Raw genomic sequence first — 22,315 nt, forward strand, 5'->3', positions numbered from 1 at the left:
CTCTCATTTTATCTCCTACAGGTCAGAGTGTCAAACTTGGCATTCATAAGAGAAGAAAATAATAAAAAACGACACAAGGAAACTAAACAAGCAGCAAGAACGACTAGATTTAAACAACTTCAGTATTTACATTGTACTTGCAGCAGTTACTAGTATGCCTATAATACAAAACATAGGTACAGTGTGCTCTACAACAGTGTATAGAAAACCATACTGCGCACTCTGTACAATGGGTAAATATGTATATACAATATCAGAGTCGCTACTCGCTACTCTGTGCTACTTACATTCTGATCAATATGGAGCCCATCAACACAGGACTTGTTTGATTTCAAGTAGTTCTCGCATAGGTACTTGTTCTGGTGAAAGTCTCTAAGATCTTCTGAATAGGCCCTATTTTCTTTCTCTATTTCAACAGAAGCAGCTTCTAGCTCCAACTTCTTTAGTGTGATTTGTCTTAGGATATCCACAGTTTTTGGATCAAGCTGCCTCTGAACTTCTATTGACGCCACAGGAAAACAAATTTCTGGTTCCCTGAAGGTGTTCCAAGTAAACAATATTGACAAATCCAATGCATCACAAGGTCTTAATGAAAATGTAGTATCTAATAATACAAGAGATATCTGCCTATTCCCTGCTTGAGTTCTCTTCAATTTTATAGGAATCGAGAAGTCCCACGGTAACACAAACAATTTAAAATGAATCAGTGACAGTGTTAGCGTGAAACAGCCTCATGTTCATAATCAACCCCTATTAGGCTGTGCCACAAGTGCAAACATACTATTTGTGGACTATGCAAGGACAAATGCTGAGCATGAGAAATTCTATAATACACAAATGTTAATATATAAAAACAATGCAAACCTGAGTAAGTACTATTGAACTGCTAAAAAACATATATACTACATACCAATCCCCAAGAGAAAGAACCCCATTAGGTTTGATGATCCCTCCATCCAGAGAAACGGCTCCGCGGTTTATAGAAGAACGTGCTCCTATCATGTATTCCCTGGTTTCATAAACTTGGAGCTGTCCAAAAAGGAGGTAGAACAGGGTCTCCCTAAGACCATAGCCTTTCGCTGTCCTCGTATGAAAGTGAGGAGCTTCGAGGTTTATCATATTAACGGCATAACCTAAGAACCCAGGAGGGGTCCTTTCAGCTTGCAACAGTGGATTTGGCAAGGCCAACTTTCCCTGCAGGTCATTCCTTTCGATCTTTCCTGTGTAAGGACTGCCACCCAACTGAAACAATTTAGATCTCCCTATACAATCAGACAAACAAGTGCATGTACAAGGTTTTCTTAAATGCAAAATACATAAATAGACATTCTACAGCTTCTGGCAATAACTCTTATAAAGTATATTCTGCTATTCACAACGACTACAAAGAAAAACTGGATTCAAGACAATGTGTATAGTACCTTATCTCCTCGAGGCAAATTACCAGAAACCGACCGTTTATTGATTTTCCAAGTTCGGCGGCAGCCTCATGAAGTTTGGAACCATAGTTTACTTTACCATGCTCTTCATAACTCTCAAGATTGCTTGCAGTTTCATAGGTTTTGCATACAACCGCAAGCATGTGATCAGTACCCAAATACTCTGCAAGCATTCTGCAAGCAGACAAATGAAAATATGTAATATTTCGGCGAGAGTTTTCTATATACAGAAGCCAACAACATCACGTACAGACTACAGACCATGAAGGTCCACGACCCCCTAGGGTGAAAGAAATGATATTACCTACTAAGACTAGGGAGGGTAACAGTTCCAAGCAGTGCAACAACACCAATTATTCCTGGCCACTGAATGACCTTTAGCATTTCACAGATGATTGATGCAGCAGTATCACCCTTCCCTTCAATATGTCTTGAAATCACCTCTTTCTCATGGAGGAAGTAGTCCAAGTATTTCAGCATTCGAGGTTCAATAAATTCTGGGAGATGCATCAACATTGCAAAAACCCATTTTGAATGAATTATATTGTACAATATTTAAGCTAATCAGATAGCCTAAAAATGTATGGCAGTAAAATTGCATATTTCAAAAACAAGAAAAGGAAAAGAAAAAAACAATTCGCAACATATATGATCAGCCTTGTTTATTGATTAAGAATTGAACATCCCCCTCATGATCTCATTCCCTCCTTCCCTATGTAAGTTTCAAGTTCGCGGTAATCCCAAGACACTCTCTTACTCTTGAGTCAATTATATTGTACAAGATTTAAGCTAATCAGATTAAATAATAATGTATGGCAGTACAATTGCATATTTCAAGAACAAGAAAAGGAAAAGAAAAAAACAATTCGCAAGCACATATGATCAGACTTGCTTTATTGATTGAGACTTGAATATCGCCTACTTTCTTAGTTATTTTTGGCAACAAAATTTTTAAGGGATTATAGTGTTCAATCCACTACAAAACAGCACGCAGGTGAAGTCCACACCATAAGACTAAAGCCTTGCAACTCACTCTCATGCGTATTACTAGTCAAATGTCCAAGCTCAAGCCTTATCCTCACAAACATTGATTGGAGAATGCAGAAGAAATTTATTAAAAGGTTTTAGTAACAGTTTTTTAGAACCTTGCAAATCAAATATCCCTTGCATTATTGTTTCATTTTTTTCATTGAGCAACTTCAGCTTCTTCTCACGGTCACCGATCCGTGTTCCGACCCTGAACATATTCTCAAGTTCCTGCAACAAAGGAACGAGCATATCAGCATACAAATTATTAAATCACTAAAATACTAAAAATAAAATGATGTAACAGGGGTTAATCAATAGAAGCCTAACCTGAAACCAACACATTTGTCAATTTCTTTTATTTGGTTTTTTTAAATTAATTTTTTTCAAATAAGATTCTTGGGTTTCCTGAAACCCACCAAATTAAGTCAGTAAGAGGTCTTTCGTAATTAGACTGGTTAATTGATTTAGAATTGAATATCGCCTTTGAAATGTAGGATTCAATCCCATTTACCTTTGAACATTACTTTTGCAGTTCACTCTCAGCTGCCATCTAGTATCCGCGCAAAGATTCAAAACATGATGAAATATTGAAATGCAGGATGAGTAATTGACTCCAGTTTCATTCGAAATATTTGCGATATGGGATCTTAATGGCATAAGATTCTTCATATTGGACATTGGAAGAAGAGTAGTTTTTAGAATAAGCTGTTGATACAGTAAATCAAGCTACAGAGGATAACCCCAGATAGAAGTATAGAACACCATCTTCAAAATGACAAAAATCAAAGAAGAAAGATACAAGGGTTTTACCTGGGAATCAGTCATGACAGACTCCATGAATGGTTGCTTATCTTTAGAAAGAACGGCTGGTGAGCCTTGGATGGGCGGCATTCCTCCATTGGAAATTTGAAATGGCTTAACATCTTCATGCTCATTTAAGTTTTCTAAATGCGATATTTGAGGCCGCACAACAGATACCGTGTCATGTATAGTTTCATCCACACCGCCCTCAGAATTAACAATTTCCATGGAAATGCCCTCTGAATGAGAGCCAGCATTACAAAATTTGGGTACCTGAAACAAAACACTCCATCAAAGGATATGAATGGAAGGATACTGGGATACAACTTAGGAAGTCAAAGGAGCAAGAAAGCATTTACCGGAGACACAATTCGCACCCTCTTCTCCGCCTGAAATTCCTTCTCAATTGTTTTCCCCCCACTGCTACGAGGTATCCTATAATACATCAGAAACAGAACATTACAACAAACAAGCATCTATAACTTAACCCAGAGGCTCTAACTAACACCTGGTCAACAAAGAATCCAACTAAACAGAGAACTCCAAAACAGTGAATCTCTCCACTCATCACACACTTTTGACAAAAGGAAGATAAGTCCTCTGATCGAAATGATAATCATGTCCAAAGGAAACAATCCATATTCAAGTCTCTCTTTTTCCATTCCGAAAAAACACCCCACATAATAAACAAATTGCACCAAGACCAAGAGGCAAATCCTTCAACGAATGGTAGCTGCCAAACCAGACCTAAACGATGATCGAAGAGACACCAAAACTACCAAGAATATGGACAATGGATTACCAATTCCCCATTGGACACGCACTGAGGAGGCAAAGACCAAAATCATAATCAGCATTCCTAATGATCTCTCACTGGTCTCATAGAAGTAATGCAACTCGTCCTTAAACGCAGACAACAAGATTCATAATTTCCCTATCAGAAAAGGCGTCAAAAAAATAAAACAAACTCTAGATTACCATTACAGCATCTACCTATCCTCACTAACTCATAAGCACAAGTAATACTTATTGACAAAGATATTGCATTATCTTGAGAAAACTAAATGCAATGATCTCTCATCATGCCACTTATCTTCCCAAAATAAACTCCAGCCCCATTTTGCCACTTACCCTTCCAAATTCTAATACTGTTACGTGTCCTAAGCTATACTTAATGTCTTTCAGAGAAATCATAAAGACCCTTTTGGTAGTGTATTTAAATTCCACAACCATATTTTTCCTCCAACAGGCCAACATACCAACCCTGATTAAAGTCCCTCCAGCTAGACTTCACAGCCATCAAAAGCCATCTATATAGTAGGGTGAATTCAAATTCCTATATCCTCTTAATGCCCGCACCTCCCAACTTTCTCCAACTTACAAACTCTTCCAAATTACCAAATGTACTTGTGGTTGTAAAGAAGCATATTATACAGGTTTATAACTCGAAACCCATCCAACTAGCTTTCACTATGAGTCAAACAAATGTGTCCTTGACTACAAGAAACACAGTGAAGAGTTTCTTTTTGCAATCTGTTAGGAGTATCTGGAAATCCATCAATAGTAAGATCCCAATATGTTAAGGCCTTCTAACTAAACAATTACTAACATTAAAAAACATTAATTGACACATTTTTCGGTACTTTTTGGCTTCACTCTCAAAGTCCAACCTGACAAACGTGTAAAGAATAAAGTTCAAATTCCCTGAATAATTGCATACTGATATTACTGATTAAAATGTATAATCGACCAACTTTAATGTTAAATAAACGCCAGCAAACTAGAAGGAAGTGGAGTGAATAAATTTGAGTCCAATAGTCATATATGATCACACCTCCTAAGGTCAATCTAATATTTTCTTCTGTAAGTTATCCCTCAAAAGTTACATCATTACATGAGAGACCAGTCAAGCCAAACTAAAGGTAAAAATGCAACAAATTGGTTATCTCTTATGCAAATGCTTCAGTTGATGTTGAGGTGATATATAGAAAGCTCACTAGAAAGTTTTGAAGAAGTGGGAAATATGAAATGAAACAGAATAAAACTTGGCAGTACATATGAAATCACGTATTAAGGCCAGTAATGAGCATGGAAACTGATCAACTAGTTCTCAAGTAGAATAGTCTAAAGTCTAAACTGATAATATATTTGAGTAGTCATAGGATGAGATGCCTTACCTTACATGACAGGTTGGACTTCTCTTATCACTAAAAGCTCTCTGCTCAGTACCCTGAGTCGATTTCAAGACAGTCAACAATTTCTCACACTTAATTTGACTTGATCCTTCAGAATTCTGGTGAAGTTAAGTTTGAGTAACTGAGTATTTTAGTATGACATCATGCATAAAAGAAAGCCCTTATAAAATGCTGAATAATCGACAGTCACTAAGAGTTTCAAGAACTACTTACAAGATTAAACACAAATGTGTAAACGCCAGATTTCTCGATAAGATTCATGTGTGTGGACCACATTGAAAAGATATATAAACCCTGAATCCCACTATGCGATGTAGGTTGAATTCGTTCAGAATGGACATGCTTCACTTCAGGAGAACCATCTTCAGATGCATATTTTACTTCCATAGACATCCCCAGGTCATCTTTGACTATATACTTCTGATCAAGACTTCTGGAGGAACTTAACGAATTAAAACAAGCAGGCCTTACAACAGCAACTATTTTCTTAGGAACAGCATGTCCAGCAAAAACAGGATGACCGAAAGCTAATGCCTGAAACAGAAAATATATTTCAACTGACATATGGTTAAGAAACTGTAGCGATAACCCCAACTGGAAAGATAAATTGAAGATGGTGAACCCCCAAGGTTTTCTGAGGTTTAATTTCGACAAAATAAGTTGATCTGACCCCATCAATCTCCAAATTCTGACACTCTTGAGCACTGAGTATGTCAATTTTAGATGGAGCTTTCATATGTAGCTTCTCAAGTTGTTGCGCCCATTCAGCATCTTCCACTACTTTACACTGCTTGGATCGATACAAACATCAGAACATACACGGAAGAAATTTCATTCAGATATATGCAGTAAGAGAATAGATATAGAAAAAGGAATACCTTCTCCAAATCAATGACACTAATTGGGAAGGACATAGAATCTTGAATGTCTAAAGTGGTAATCATGATATCTTCTTTAAGCAAGCAGCCCTTCCCCAATGGTACATGAAGTGGCCTTCCCAAGATAACAAAAGATTTTAGAAGCCAAGACAGTTTTTAAAAAAAATAAAATAATAATGAAATGAGAAGGCGAGTGAAAATTTTGAAAAACTGTAACATTTACCTGCATATAAGACGAGCATCACCTATTGAAATCGAGAAAACAGAAAGGGTCCATTAAAATCATGCAGAAAATAAGTGTTACTAGCGCTTATTCTTATTGTAAATGCAACAACCACAAAATAAAGTTTTCCAGGAAAATATATATGGCATATCCTGAATCATTTACCAAAAGTTCGATAGTACAACAATGATTTTTGAAAGACCAACATGAGAATAAAATGTGAAATAGATATAGCATTAAGTGACAGCTAGCTTATACTCTATAACGAGATTCTCACTCACGGAAATCGAAATATTAAAGCGTGAGAATGGTTGAGGGGAGAGGGGAGCAGTAATATCCATAGATGGTGTAGAGAAATGTCCATAAAAAGGAAGAATCTTTTTTTCCCTACCACTACTACTCAATACCAACTTGTATCTTTTAAATTCTTGACAGGTTTTTCCAACAGTTACCAATATATAGAACACTTAATAAAAATAATAAGGGTAAAAAGAACACTGGTGCAAGTATCGTGGGATGCTTACCACCACCATCCTCTGGAACTCCTTCAAGCAATATGTACTCCAGTGTTGCATAGAGGTTACTGTTATGGCACCCAACCACACCTTTAAAAATCTTAATGTGTTGACCAGCTTCCCATTTTGACCCTTTCCTCTTAATGACCTTATGTACTCTTACAACTACATGATAAACAGAAACATCACATATCAGTCGTATAAAACAAGATGGACAGCTTCCAAATGGAACTAACAGAAAGGGAGATCGAATAACAATAGTCAGAGGATCTTTTACGCATACCATCTGAAGATATAACAAGCGCCTTTTTGTTACACGGATTCAGGACATAAACCGGTTGATCCTCGCCACATTCGACCTTGTCATATAAATCATGCATCTTGAAGACCCAATTCTCATATTCTTTTTCTAATAGAGAGAGACTCAATGGCTTTCCATCTTTGAGTATTTTAACAGTCACATCTACAAATATGAATTTGGGGGTACGATTAAAAATATAGCACCGAGTGATTGACTCATTTCCCTAACAGAGGGTAGATTCAAAAGCACAAAAAATAAGAAATGAACCTCAATTATTTTTCAAAAAAAATAGAAAACAGATAAATTCATAAATATATAGTGCGAAAAATCTCAAATTATCACAACAATATCTATTCAAATTTACCCAACTCAATTACTATCACTTTTTTATCGTTCTTAGTCAATAAGTAGTTATAATGACCAAAACCAAACTTGGAACATGCTCTAGTCAGAAAATCCAATACAAAATATCTATCTTTTTTAGAAAAAAATGCTGGGGTAAGCAGACCCCCACCTATATTAATTCCCAAATAAGTTAAGTTTACTTTACACTATCCTTAATAACACCATCTCGTACATTACACAGAGGAGTAAAATAAATATAGCCTTCTTTAGAAGAACTAGGCAACTTTGCTAGGTGATATGCAGCTCTGTTGATTTCCCTATACTCATGCATGAAAGACATCAGCACATAGGCTGGCATGTCTTCGAGAGTTCTAGAGGCAGCAACAGTATTCAATAACCCCAAGGTGTAGGTTCAGCTACTTTATGGATTTGAATGGCGCACTCGTAACAGGTAAAAGTCAAGTTTTCACAGCAAACCACTAAGACCATCTTAGCTCCGTTTCTCATCTCCCTAGTATTTGCACCCAAAGAGAGTCCCAGTTCACGTGACAAACACCCGAAATTATAGGTCAAATACAGTCTTTAAACTCTGTCTATTTTTTCTTATTCTCGGACCCAAGCAACAAGTTACACCTCAAGAAAAGATTTTAGCAGCTCCGGTAAATATCATACAAAGACTACTAGTGCTGAAGACGTGGGCATCCAACTTAAAACCAATTAGTGATAAGCAGAGAGACCCCAGAATTTATATATTTTTATGTGACTTAAAATACCCGGTATGGGATTATAAATCTCAAAAAGCCCCCTCACGTGTGGCGAATTTTGAGCCTAACACGTAGACAATTTTTAAATGGGTAACGTGGAGTGAAAAGGCCCTGTAGGCAGAGAAGTAGCCAGCTCTTATACCATGTTGAAAATGTGGGCATCCAACTTAAAACCAATTGGTGAAAAGTGGTGAAGCCCTAGAATCTATATATTTTTATGTGTGGGTTAAGATACCCGGTATGGGATTATCAACATCAACAACTAGCAATGACACATGAATTACAACAACAACAACAACAAAGGTACCATATGACACAAGAAAGGCACACCTACTCAACGGCAATTTATTGGCGTTAAGAGCCCAACCTTTTTTCCAATGAATTGTCTAAGTAGAATAGTAAGATTGTATTGTTGCTAATGAAGAAGAAGTTTGGAGAAAAAGAGGATACGGCATTAGTTAGTTTCGGCCTCGTATCAGTTCAATATATATATAAGAAAATAATAAAGTTTACAATAATAGAAATTTCCTAAATCCTGCAGCCTTAAAAATCCCCGCGAGAGATGTCCTCTCAGAACTCTAACAAGTATAAGTCTTAAAGGGAAAAAGGGAAAAAGGGAAACTTCACTTGTTGCCTCAACAAATAATATCCACCCCACCAAAAAAATTGGCTCACACTGCAGCAATATTATTAAAACCAATATGTTATATCAAATAAGTTGAGAAGCATTACAGTTTTCTTTCTCAAGAGATTTAATGCCCAAATTCCTTAAGGCCTTGGTACATGGATGATGGTGTGCCAAATCCGTCTGCATATGGACACACATTGAACAAGTTACACATGAAAGAAACAAACAAAACAAAAAAAAATGAGAAGTATTGGGAAATGCAAAAAAACTTATTTCACAACATATACACATAATACATATATAAATACAATACACATATATTCGTCCATGTACTCAAGAAATCACTGGTTCATAAGGCTATATGTTGGTCTTACATTTGGTTGAGATGATAACATTTATTAGCTCCAAAACTAAGATGTTTGTTAGACTCCACTCATGGAGGTATACTTATTGGTGACAAGATGGAAGCCAGATTGGGCAAAGGTTGCGAACGGGATCAAAGAAGAGCTACATGATTGGCCATGTCTTAAAGGGGTGACTGTTATAGTTCTAAGCTGAGACATTAGATAGGTGTTTTCCATATTGTAAATCTACTATTTTTAGTAGATGAGAGAAAGCCGAAACTAACTAAGTCATTCTCTCTTTCTCCCAAAACTTTTCTGTTTCATTAACTATAATTTTACTGTGACGTATCAAGATTTTGTTTGTAATTGGAACACTCTTGTTTTGTAAAACGGGTTTCTAATTGGGAAGGCAATTTTGGGTGTCTTGTGGAATCTTGTTAAGAGAACCAATCATTGTAAGCTCTTGTAAATTTTGATTTTTCAATGAATGAACAAATTTTACTGATAATAAAAGAAGGTGAAAACTAGCAAATGATCCAACCCAAGAAATTTTTTCAGAATCCTCTAACAAAAATGGTAATTATGTTTCTTCTTTGTAATCTGATGGGCAGTATCAGGTTTCATTTACAGATGGTGAAACTGTGCAGCTGGTTTTTCGATGGAAAACTTGCAATCGTGACATTAAGAAGACGATGATGAGACAACCAAGATTTGTTGGTCAACTTTGAGCAAATATTCAGAGATGCTGATAAAAATATTGAATCATTAACTGAACCAGCAGCTATTCATCTAACTTGACATTGCTTCACAGGACTTAATATTTAACAATGCGCCTAGAGGTTTTCAAGCGACAGTGAGAAGTCGAGTAGGCTAGCCGATGTCCAGTGATAGGTGGATCTTATTCCACGTTGGGTTCTATTTTGTGTCGTTGAAATCAATACTCTTGTGGGGTTAAATTTAGAGCATTTTTGGGCTACAGATAATTATCTAATAAACGGGTAAAGTCTGCCAAACACCCAAAAGGTAATTGTCAGAGTGAACCTCTATAAAAGAAACAACAGCATAGAGAAAATTTCCCAATAAAGCAAGAAAAATGCTACTTTAAAGGAGTTTGTCACCAGTAACAATCAATTTTTTAAATTGTTTAAACATAACAACATCACTGTGTTTGTGAAAAATGTTCCAACCAGATATCAAAAGGATATATTCTTACCTTCGAAGGAGTTGGATTAAAACCTGCATCAGTTTCTGCAACCAAAATACAATTGATTAAAGCTTAACATATGAGTATATGACCAAAACGAGCCAAGATGGTACTGCAATTTCATACAACAGATAGATGGATCAAAAGCAAGCACATTACCAACAAAACATTTAATTCTCATGGAACACCTCTTCAATACTTGGGCCCTGTCTCCCCTTCTTTGTCTAAAATCCATGAAGGGAAGCCTTCCCTGCAATAAAAATGATGTTAGATGCTATCTAAGGACGAGCATAAGCTTTTTTATATGAGGCATTTGTGTGATATTGTAACATCGAACGTGCAATGGAGAGGGCTATATGAGCTGTTAAATATTGGCACTGCACTTGTGTTTACAATATAAAGTATAGTAGCTAGGTAAAGTCTATAATACAAAAAGGGTGTATCATGCTCTTGGTCCCTTGGCGCTTGGTCCAAAATTAGTTGTTTATTATCATTTGGGATACCCTGTGTCAAGATCTGATAATAGATCCAGGCCACTGTAATATGGGCAATGGACACCCTGCTCTTTCTCATAAAATAGGTTTGGTAGCTTCTATTAATTGTGGATTCAGATTTCAGGGACCAAACACTAAATGGTATCAAGCTCTTACTCCACCAGTCACTTGGTTCTTTCTATAGACAATTATACAGAAATTACAAGTAAACTCCTTCATCGAGTAACCAAGATTCTCATAATTAATTTGTTGTTGCTCAAATTAACTATTTTTAAGTATCATGAAAGCTTCAACTATACGCAAGAAATATATGCGGACCCCTCTAATAGAAGAATATTAGACTATTAGAGCAGTGTCGACCCTTCTCATAAGTTTGTGTTGTGTGTGTATAAAGGTTGTTTCTGATAGTTTTAAATATTTTGATGTTGTCAAATAAGACCACTACTTCCATAAGCAGAACTAGAAAACCACATCAAAAGTAGAGAAATTCTTCTTGCAACAAAGCAGCATAAATATCCAGTCAGAAATGTCTCCAAAACATGACCAAAGACATATTAAAATGGAAGTTACAACAAACTCAAAGTTTAACACTATTTATACATTATTGCGAGTGAGACATGAGTATTTATATTTGTTTTGCATCACAATGTGTGTGCCAAATATGGTTCTTGGTCTAACCCAGCTTGCATAAGTATACTAACCAGATAATGTGGCCATATATTTGTCAATCAGCAATCATGTTACCATGTACAAGATTAGAGCTAGGTTGATCCTTCAAATGTTCAAGAACAATTGTCTATATTAAAAATGATAGAAGTAAAAGATATAATCTCACCCAACGAGCATCCGGAAGAAGACGACCTAATCGCCGAATGGATACACGGGAAAAAGTATCGAAAGTTTCTGCAGCTCTACATTCGTCTTCTTCTAGACTCTCCAAAATTGTATCAATTGTCTCTTTACCCTAGTAACAACATTCAAAGTTTCCAGATCTTGTATAGAAAAAAGCATATATAAAAGGGATGATTTTAATCTACCTCAACAACGGGAAAATAGACACACTTCAGCCGTGCATGAGCTTCTTGTGATACCCTTGACCCTAAGCATTTAGAAGTGTTACAAGCTTCATGTATGAAATAAAAGCTCTTAACAACTAACAGCACCACAGCATGGTAAAAACACACTACAAATACAGAAAATTGACCAAAATAATACAAAAGCTATGGATGAAAGATACCTGAATTACTAATTGCAGTATCATGCTGATTAACCAGAAAATGAAGCTGGAGAACAAACTCAGGGCCATTGCAAGAGTGCAAGTTTGTAATCGCAACTTCCCCACCCTCTAGGTCAGCTAAATCATCACCGTTCACCTGATTAGTGTACAAATTCATTTCATGTATCCTTGGGAGAATACAAGTACTATATAAATGTTATCACCGTTCTAGAAATAGAATTGCGCATTAAAGAATTATGGAAGTAACTAAGAAAGGTGTAGCACCATTAATTTGCAACGCTTGGAGTATTCTCACCAACTGAGAGTCTCTTTTCATAGTTGTGGAAGAGAAAAGGAGTGCGAGAGAAAGATAGGAATAGATATTAGAAGAGCGACAGAGAGAGAGTGCCCCACGCAACTAGCCATATTATCATCTATATTGAATGGATTATCTTACTATATAAAAAAATGGGGTCTAAAGAATATATATTTTTATTGGGGGTCTAATGAATACCACATAGAAAATATATATTGGATTAAAAAATTTGTTGTTTGTTGAAATTTATAATTTCTTTAATGCATTAATCAATTAAACTATTTTTTACCAGATTGGATTAATAATAAATATGCATGACGTGTGTGCATAGCTGCTACTCTGCTAGTGTATAATAATATGCTAACCACCGCTCTTACATATTGCATGAACCAACAATGCCCCCCCCCCCCTCAAGTTGGTGCATTTATATCAACCATGCCCAACATACTTGAACATGAACTAAATTATTAGTATGGTTTCTCATAGTGAGAATTATGAGCAATGCTCACAGACTTCAAAATGGAGCCCCAATGGCTCTTGATCTAAGCCTCTTATGGATGAAGTGATGTTCTGCTTCAATACGCTTCATTCAGTCATGATGCACTGGATTAAAGCAATGCTAAGGTATGACTCAGGGCATAGGTGACTCTAAATCGTGAAATATCTTTCTAGCCACTAGCTCAGAAGCACCATGAACTTACAATTAAGTGGTTATTTTTCCTGCACTCAAACTACTAACTGTTCTCTCTCCCATGTAATCAAATAATTTCCATGAAGGGAAATGTACTGAGCTTCTAAGACCACCCTGATTCTAACTCAATCAGCATAGCCACGATCACCAACATAACACCAAAAATACAAGTTCTCTTCTATAGTACATATGGTTCAGATACCATACTGAAGAAAGGGTTACAAGTGAGTTGCATATACATGTAGGTAAACGGGTTTTTATATGTGATTCATCTCACCTGACCGGCTCTTACATATCCACCATTCTAACTACGCTTTGGGGGGGGGGGGGGGTGTTATAGAGAAATGTAATCTTAAGAACTGTACTATTCTTTTGGAACCACTTCATTGAAGTATATGATAAAGTGAGAAGAAATGGTGTGAAATATAACATTTAGAAAGGAAGATGAAGATGTAGAACAAGATCAAAGAGTAGTAGAATATGTTTTCTTGTTCTTCTTAGATTGATGAACTCATTGAGTCTAAATAGAGATTTACATTACCATAACATAGAAATAAATCATATAAGATTTACTGATTCTAATTTGCTACTGTGCAGATATATTCCATAATCCGGAGATATTCTGGGTATTCCCACATTCCATTCTTAACTTGAGATCCTACCATGTAGAGATATTCCCACATTTTATTCCTATCCTATATACTCAAACAATGATCCGATTTTTCTCATTGAATCATATACTTCAACAAAAACATAGTCTCTCAATACATGAAGCATATGTTAGAAAACTGAACGCCCAGAGTACAGAGTTTCAAAATAAGGATAATTAGATTAAAATCACCTATCTATAAAATGTGAACAGAGGTTGATGTATGAAACAACATAGCTGTGATTCTTATAGCATTGGCACAACATACCTGAAACTTTACAGGCGTGGTTGTCCTCCCTGTACCAGACATTTCGTCACACTGCAAAATATTAAGATATCATTCATAAGATATCTTTGATCAACTCATTGAAGAAATCTGTGTGTATCTCTGGGTCTCGAAAAGTAAGAACAATCTTATGATGGTACTATTCCACAGCTGGACAAGTTTGAAGCTCAAACATTAAGAATAAATGCAACTGAGGTAACTGCCTCCATCTTTCACAACAATGGCTTACACTTAGCATGAAAAGTAAATGCACTTGTACAAGTCTTCATGCCTTTTCTTCACGCTCGTGATTTCTAAGAGCAGTTGAAAAGTCTACCCAAATCAAACTACTCTATCGCGCGCAAATCATCCTGTATAACAACGTTTCTCATCTCAGTCCTTTATTTAGAGGAACACACTCGTAAATTCACTTTGGGTAGATAATATATCAATATTATTCTTATTTACCTTTCGACTTCTAGTACAACAATCCCATTATTAGCTTGTAATCAATGTTTTAAAAACTGAACTGATCATCAAACCGATTTTTTGTTAAAATGGTCAAACCCAGTTCAATTCAATTTGATCCCGAACCGATTTATGGATTATGCAAGTATAAGATACCAATATTAAATATTGAGAATACAATATCGAAAGCGTAGCATGGCTCCACTGGTTTGTCTATGCATTTACTCATCAAGGGGCCAAGTTCGAGTCAATTATAAAAAACAAAGTGGTCTTGTTATTTCGGCTAAGACTTCTCCCGGTTCGATGGTCTGACCGTTGGTTTCTATTGGCGATTAAACCAATAGTCCTGGCAAGTAAGGGAAAGAGAAACCTGTAGATATCTCTACACAGTTCACCAGGTTCTACCACTGCAGGGCTATTTTAAAAGAAACCAAACCAAAAATTCTTCTAAATCTGGTCAGAGTCAGTCCCAGTTCAACCAACAGTCCAGTTCAGTTATAACATATTTACTTGTGTAGGTAGTAACCACATCATGTGAAGAAACTGGTAAAAATCTGGCAAGAATCTTACTCAGATATCTATTAACCTTTCTACCATCGTACTCCGATATTTATTAACCTATATACCCAAACATTAGTAGTAATAAAATAGTATGCACCCACGGATAACATAAGCATGAGATACACAAAGCATGCATACACAACTTCACACATGATATTAAAGAAAAGTGTGATGCATCCATCTTTGACTATATTTTGTTTCTCCTCTTATTAGTCTTTTCCATTTTCTTTATAAATTTAAAAAGCAAAATAGAAGGGGCCATAACTATATCATCAATTCCAAAACCGAAAATCATCCACATCCATTAACAGCAAAAAAAAAACAGATTAAGGTAATAAAATAATATCTACTTCAATTTAAGATAATCTTAGTCAAGGTGGAAATGAACCTGAATATAAGGAAAATATATGTCCTTCAGCCTACACTTGAGGAGGCGTGGATCCAACGATCTTATTTTTGGTTCAGATATTACAACCTGTCAAAATTTCAGTAGTTATTACAAAGATGTAATAGAATGATGTAGTAACAGGAACAACCTGGAAATCATAGCAAGGAGTATAAAACTTTAGATTTCATAAGTGCATGGAAGGATTTAACATTACTATCACTATTTCGCAATAATCCAAAATGGCATAAGAAAACTTACAGTAACTTGAGCCACGGTCCACAGGTTCACTACATTCATATCGAAGCAGAAAATTTAACGAAGGTTAGTTAGGGATGACCCCTCATAATTACTTGCATTTGGATGACCACCTTTTTCAAATATATTAGGGATAACCCCCCTATACAGGGATAGGTTCCGTACAATACCCACCACCGCACGAGATGATTTAAGAACTGATTTTTTTGTAGATAGGATGTTCCCACCATGGATATGACCTCCACAAAAATCAGGTCCAATTTTGATTTTTAAGTTTGCCAAAATAGGGTTACAAAATTGATAGTTTTGGACCGTTGATAAAAACCCATAGGTTGAGAACAACATTTCTCATTGTTAGGAGTTTCCAAATTAGCTTAATATTTCGGAGATGATATCTATGGTGTGAAGATCATATCTAAAAAGAATCAAGCCTTAATTCTTCATTTCAAGGGGTATCACATAAAAAGTGTTCTTATACCAACCGGGGGTTGTCCCTAATATTTTTAAAAATGTGGGGTCATCCCTATTTGCAACTAATAATGGGACTCATCCTTAACTAACTCATTTAAACAAAGATCCCCTTCTTTTCAAATATTATCGATGGTAAGGATCACAAAAAAAGATCACACCGTGTCCCTACTCTTTTATTTGTACTCCAATAGTGTACTCCGCTTTCCCAAAGTAGGCATATGCCATTAATTAAGTGCTGATTTTTTCAAATACGGTCTTCCCATCATGAAAAATTATTAAAACAATGAGCATTAACTTAAAACCAAATGGTGATAAGTGGAGATGCCAAGAATACTAACTGCAAGGGTTCTAATATCCCATGTGGAACTATAACAAACATCTCAACAAAAAATCATCTCCACAAGAAATCAGCTCATTCAAATATGTCTAACCTTCTCAAAACTGATTTTAAAATAAGAAACTGTGATTCAAAAGAAAAGTCTTAAAACTTTATCACAATTTCGCATGTTTATAAATATTGACATGCTTTGATGTAAACTCACTCATGAAAGCAAGAAGTGAGATTAGCACCAATTAAATAAAGGGGGGAACCCTAAAAATAAAAGAAGAGAAAACCTTCACAAATCACCCTAATAATCTTTTTAGTCCTAAAGTCAATAATCACTAGTTATGTGTGTGGCTAAGTCCCTAATTATGACAAAACATGGTTCCAAAACTAAACAGGAAAGGAAACTAACAACTAAAAATAACTAGCTACTACGAATTAGCTGGTTATTTCTAAACATCCTACTAAAAATAACTAGCTGCTTAAAATAGCATGGTCCCACATCAATAGTAACTAGCTACTAAGACCAAGTGCTAGTCTAATAAGAATTACCAATTAAAGAGTATCTTCCTAAAAATGATATTTCTAACAGAAATAATTGGAGACAAATAAAAGTAATGGATTAATAAGTTGCAGTATGGTAAGGCATAGTTACGTCACATGATGATGTCTTGCTGGCTTCATCTCAGTATGTGCCCCGCATCACATTTTCTATCTCACATAAGCTCCAGCTATACGTTCTTCGATGGTGTTGAAAGCAATTGTTATCTGTGGGATGGAATCTTAGGAAGTTTCTTCTTTTAGGATAGGATATAATTATTTAAATGTGCAAGCCCCAGTATGGATTAGCCGGATGCTTCTCTTGATCTGAGTGATTTCAACTATAAAAATGGTGGTTTAAGTTCTCATTATGAATCTGAAAGTCGCAACTTCCATCTCCAACTCTATGAGTATGCTTAAGCGAACAGAAAGTGCAGATCAGGTTTCACGGAAGGCCCATTAGCAGTATACTCCAGATGATGCTTATTTCACAATGCTTTTGAACCATAAAGACACCCCAAAGAGAGTGGGTTTTGTTATTAAATGGTTGGGTACTTGTCATACTTGCGTCCAATTCTAAATAAGACTTTAAACCATTGATACTTCAATAGATAACTAATATTATATTACTGTTCTAGTGTTCTAGATCCGAAAGACTTTCTTTCCAAGACACTTTTTCCATTAAAAATGGCTTCTTTCAGTCATCAACTTTACAAGGAAAATATGTTGTATAAAAAGAAAATGGGGCAAGTCCAGAGTCCCACTAAAGATCTGAAACAGGCATAGAATATAATGTAACAGAATAACTCTTTTTTTTAGCAAAGAAAAAGAATCATTCATAAGAGATATAGTAGCCGAGTATCCTATGGAATATCAGTAGGAAAATACCTTAGTGAAGCTTCCATGAGGTGATAAAACAATTTCTTCTTCTAATGGATCCCTTATACTGCCATCGGTCTACATTACAAAAAGTACAATCAATAATTTTGAAAAGAATACGGTAAATAACATGCATTTTGTCAAGAGTATAAAACATTGATAACAGTCCAGTTCAGCGATAATCCAAAACTCAGTCAATCAACAAATCCCCACATGTTACATATATAGAACAGCGCATAAACAGAGTAGGTTGAGAGACCCAGAAGGCCAAATTATGAAATCAAAAAACATATTAAAAAAAAAAAAAAAAACCGGAATCCCTCCATTGAAACAGATTTTACTTCATCCAGATAAAAACTTACGAAAAATATATACATACAGATAAAGAATCCCTCTAAAGAAAATAAGCCTTCTGAAATCCAAGATGACGGGATCAAAGCCCTCCAAAACAAGTCCTCTAGTATCCATAGTTAAGCCACATCTCATGGATTTTAGTGGCCTTTCAAGACATTCTTCCACAGTTTTTGAAATGATCAAAAGAGTTCGCCCTTTACTAATTATTTTTATGCTCTCCTTTTCAAATAGGAGACAATTCAATCTCTGTGTATATGTATCTTTCAAAGACGCATCACTTGTACACTCGGTCAAATATCTACTAGGATTCCAAGGTAAACATATGTTAAGATCCATTTCCAAAGTGGAACTATCAATTTTCGTTTATTAAGTGCAGAGGAAAATAATTGAATAACCCTATTGGGCCCTTGTTTAGCTATTTGTAACAAATATTTACTTGATAATTTAACAGCGTTCTTGTGAATTGTAAATGCATATATATGAGAGATCAGAGATTATGCATTGACTTCCACCACATCAAGGATTAGCTCCAAGGATGTCTGTTGCAGTTTTCTATCTGCTTAAAATGTAGATGCTGTAATGCATATCTTGTCAAAGATGCATAAGGAAAACTTCTTGTTTCTGTATGAAAGGAATCCTACCCCAAAATTTATAATCTCTAATTCAAATTAATTCCACTTGTCAAGAAAAATACCTTCCACGTCTTTTCACCCTTGAGTAAAGCTTGTCTCTCTAGGTGTAAAGTGTAGACCTTCTTCGAATCTTTCGTCTTTGAAGAAACTAAAGCATGCCTGTAAGAACATGGTAACACAAGCAATTTATGAAATTGCATCCAAATGAATGAATGATACTTAAATGAAACTTATGAAAACAAATTATGTGAAATTACTTTTAGCAAGATAATACCTTCCTAAATGCATTGAAGCAATGGCCCCCCCGTAACCAAACATGCCAAAGAAAGGCTGGAAAGTTAGAGAAAACGAAACATCAAACAAAATGGAGTAGAGGATTGGGATTCACTAGTGCCAAGAGGTTTAGGACTTATTAATTTTTAATGGTGAGGACTACCAAAAACCAGTGACATGGAAAACAGCATGTGATCAAATCCATTTTTTTCATCGTTCATATGATCAACTTTTCATTAGTACGTAAGGTTGCAAATTCCAAACTCAAGGTTACACGGCCAACACGGAGAATCTGAGTCAATAGATTATTAATTCTGGATAATTCAACTCTCATATCTGAGGAACTTGAACAGAGCCGCCCATGAAAAAAAAATAACTAGTAATTAAACTCAAATGTATTCTTTAAGCTTACTGTCAAATATGGAGGTTTTCCACCAATAGCTAGACTTCTGGATGATCTGTGAAGTGATGCACCAATCTTTCCCCTAATAACCACATCATTGAAAATAAATCAAGCTTAAACTCGATGCAGCCTTAATGGGGCCTCAAAAATCAAAGAAGGAAATAAATGAATAAAATAAATAAGATCAAAACTTACTACAGCCAAAGGACAATAAGCCATTGGAAGTCGTACACTAAACAAAAAAAGTACTTGCCAAGCATTAAAACATGATTATTGATAAACATTTGGGAAAGGCTTTTCAATTCAACCAAGCACAATGGTTTGTAAGTATTTTTCATTCATTTTTTCAATTATATCGGTTCTTTCTTTTAGCCCTTCCATAAATGCTGCTAAAATATACCCATGTATATGTTTCATAAGCAAAACATGGATTTTATGTACTTGATTATTCTTCTGTTTGCTCTACTCAACCCACATTTTTTTCGATCTTAAAAACACACGCACACATACACACACACAAGGATCCCGACCCCCAAAAACAATTATGTTTATCCATGGCCTACAACGATATGTGAAATTTAAGAATTTAACTAAACTACCATAAACTTCATGTTTTTATGATTTATGTAAAAATAATAATTGAAAGGTTAACAAACAGCTTACCACTTTACTAAGGAACTCTTGTCATTGCCGTCCATTCCAGGGCCAGTATCAAAGATTGAAATTGCATGTTCTTCAACTGTCACACTATTAAAATTCAAATGCATGTAACATATTAAGATCAAACAAAGTAAGGTTTCACACAAAAAAAGAATTACAAGGAGCCATCATCAATGTACTGGAAGTAGTATGCTATCTTAAAGGATTAAATCTATAACAAGCACATTAATAATTTATGAATATCAAAATAAGCAAACAAAATGCATAAACCCAGGGGACATACCTAACCAATTTCGTCTCATTAGGACCATTAGACCATACCGCTTGCAAAGAGTTATCCTGGTAACCCATACAAAAAAAAAACAGAAAGAAATTTTCATAGAAACGAAGAACTAGAACCCACAAACTCATAACTAAAAGTGATTCATACAATTAAGTCAGCAAGCGCAGTCTCAAATGTATACTCATCTGGAAGCTCCTTTAACATGTCAGTATCTGGAGTCAAATCCCACATGTTCTGCAAGCCAACAAGAGTGTGGTTCATATCAGTATCAGCGAGTTTCTTCGATCTAAATATTTCCTCCTCAATGGAATACAAAGGCAACTATGATTACTAACAGCGTAATAACACAAGATCTTTTTTTTTTAGAACAATGTAACTTAGTTAGTTAGCCATCAGTTGTCAATTATGCTTTGATAGCTGGGTATTCCCGGGGGGGGGGAACGAAACAAAAATGGAAAATTCAATCTAACTAGAGCTTCTCAAGCATGTCAAACTTCCCCTGTTTGTACACATTTGTTCAAAAGTCAAAATCAGCCATGCAAGACAAAGAGTCCAGTATATCACAATCACTAAAACATTGATACATTAGTAGTAAAATCCAACAACAACATCAGAAAAACACCATAATGTAGAGTGAACCATAGTTCATAATTTCACAAAAATCTTTTAGGACGATATCAGGATCAGTCAAAAAACCAATTACCTGTCTAGCAAAAGCAACACAGTAAACCCTCATTTTGAATGAATCGTATAACAGAAGCAAGTCTTAAAAACAAACTTTGGTCAAACAACACTACAATAATGACAGTATACTGTCATAGATTGTACTCAGAACACATGACATATCACTAATTATCCTAACAACAAAATATTTCACAAAACCTTTGCACAATGCATATTATGGAATGAACAAATTGCCAATAACATCTCACCTCAAAAGTATCAGCACTGTCCTTCACCCCATCCTGATTCAATTCACAAAAAACACACACAAACATTACTAGCTGATAAGCATTAACACAAAAAAACTCTAAAAAAAAAACAAAAAACACCACCACTACCACTTACATGAAGCTTGAGATAATGACATTCATTTGGTCCAAAAGCTTCAAAAGACAAAAATTTAGTAACTTTAACTCCACTAACATCTTCTAAATAAACACTAGGATCTTTCCAAATAACCCTTCTTCTTCCTTTCACAATTTCTGAACCAAATGTTCTAAAGAACTCACTTTTAACTTCACTTATAAGCTCTTGAACTTGAATTCCATCACCTGATCTACTTAACTTCACCATAACACTTGTTCCATTTGGTAATAACACTTTAAACTTGTACTCCTTCTCTTCTTCTCCATCATCAAGGTTTAAGTAAGTTTCTCTAGGTCTTTTTCTCTCCATTTCGTAAAGAAAGAAGTAACAAAGTTGGGTTCTTTTTATGGTTTTGAGGATGTGTCTGGAATGAAAGTAGAAATGGAGTGAGAGAAGATGAAAATACAGACTGTGAGAGTAGAGATATTGCCAGTTTG

General features: G+C 35.5%; 1 protein-coding gene across 1 annotated transcript; it reads right to left on the reverse strand.

Annotated features, from left to right (window-relative positions):
- Window positions 1-89: 89 nt before the first annotated feature.
- Window positions 90-22,315, reverse strand: GMI1 (gamma-irradiation and mitomycin c induced 1). The gene is made up of 31 exons (XM_086576356.1): window positions 21,858-22,315; window positions 21,722-21,754; window positions 20,937-21,023; window positions 20,790-20,845; window positions 20,510-20,593; window positions 19,856-19,928; window positions 19,445-19,500; window positions 19,233-19,329; window positions 18,194-18,262; window positions 15,715-15,801; window positions 14,301-14,351; window positions 12,398-12,533; window positions 12,198-12,259; window positions 11,996-12,124; window positions 10,826-10,916; window positions 10,676-10,710; window positions 9,223-9,298; window positions 7,364-7,543; window positions 7,090-7,245; window positions 6,566-6,587; window positions 6,343-6,457; window positions 6,135-6,251; window positions 5,678-5,998; window positions 5,447-5,562; window positions 3,629-3,704; window positions 3,279-3,542; window positions 2,585-2,696; window positions 1,744-1,936; window positions 1,422-1,613; window positions 911-1,231; window positions 90-534 (listed from the first exon to the last, which is right to left on the reverse strand). The coding sequence occupies exons 1-31, from the start codon at window positions 22,185-22,187 to the stop codon at window positions 270-272; spliced, it is 4,002 nt and encodes a 1,333-aa protein (XP_086432482.1). The 5' UTR covers window positions 22,188-22,315; the 3' UTR covers window positions 90-269.

Source organism: Coptis chinensis, chromosome 8, assembly GCF_015680905.1.
Source record: "Coptis chinensis isolate HL-2020 chromosome 8, ASM1568090v1, whole genome shotgun sequence".
NCBI lineage: Eukaryota > Viridiplantae > Streptophyta > Magnoliopsida > Ranunculales > Ranunculaceae > Coptis > Coptis chinensis.

Excerpts from the sequence above, each read along its gene's own strand:
- GMI1 (XM_086576356.1), bottom strand. The coding sequence starts at position 22,187 with ATGGAGAGAAAAAGACCTAGAGAAACTTACTTAAACCTTGATGATGGA. Across the intron at positions 19,330-19,444 it reads GCTTCAATGCATTTAGGAAG|GCATGCTTTAGTTTCTTCAA; the intron begins GTATTATCTTGC and ends ATGTTCTTACAG. Across the intron at positions 10,711-10,825 it reads GAGAATTAAATGTTTTGTTG|AAACTGATGCAGGTTTTAAT; the intron begins GTAATGTGCTTG and ends TTTTGGTTGCAG.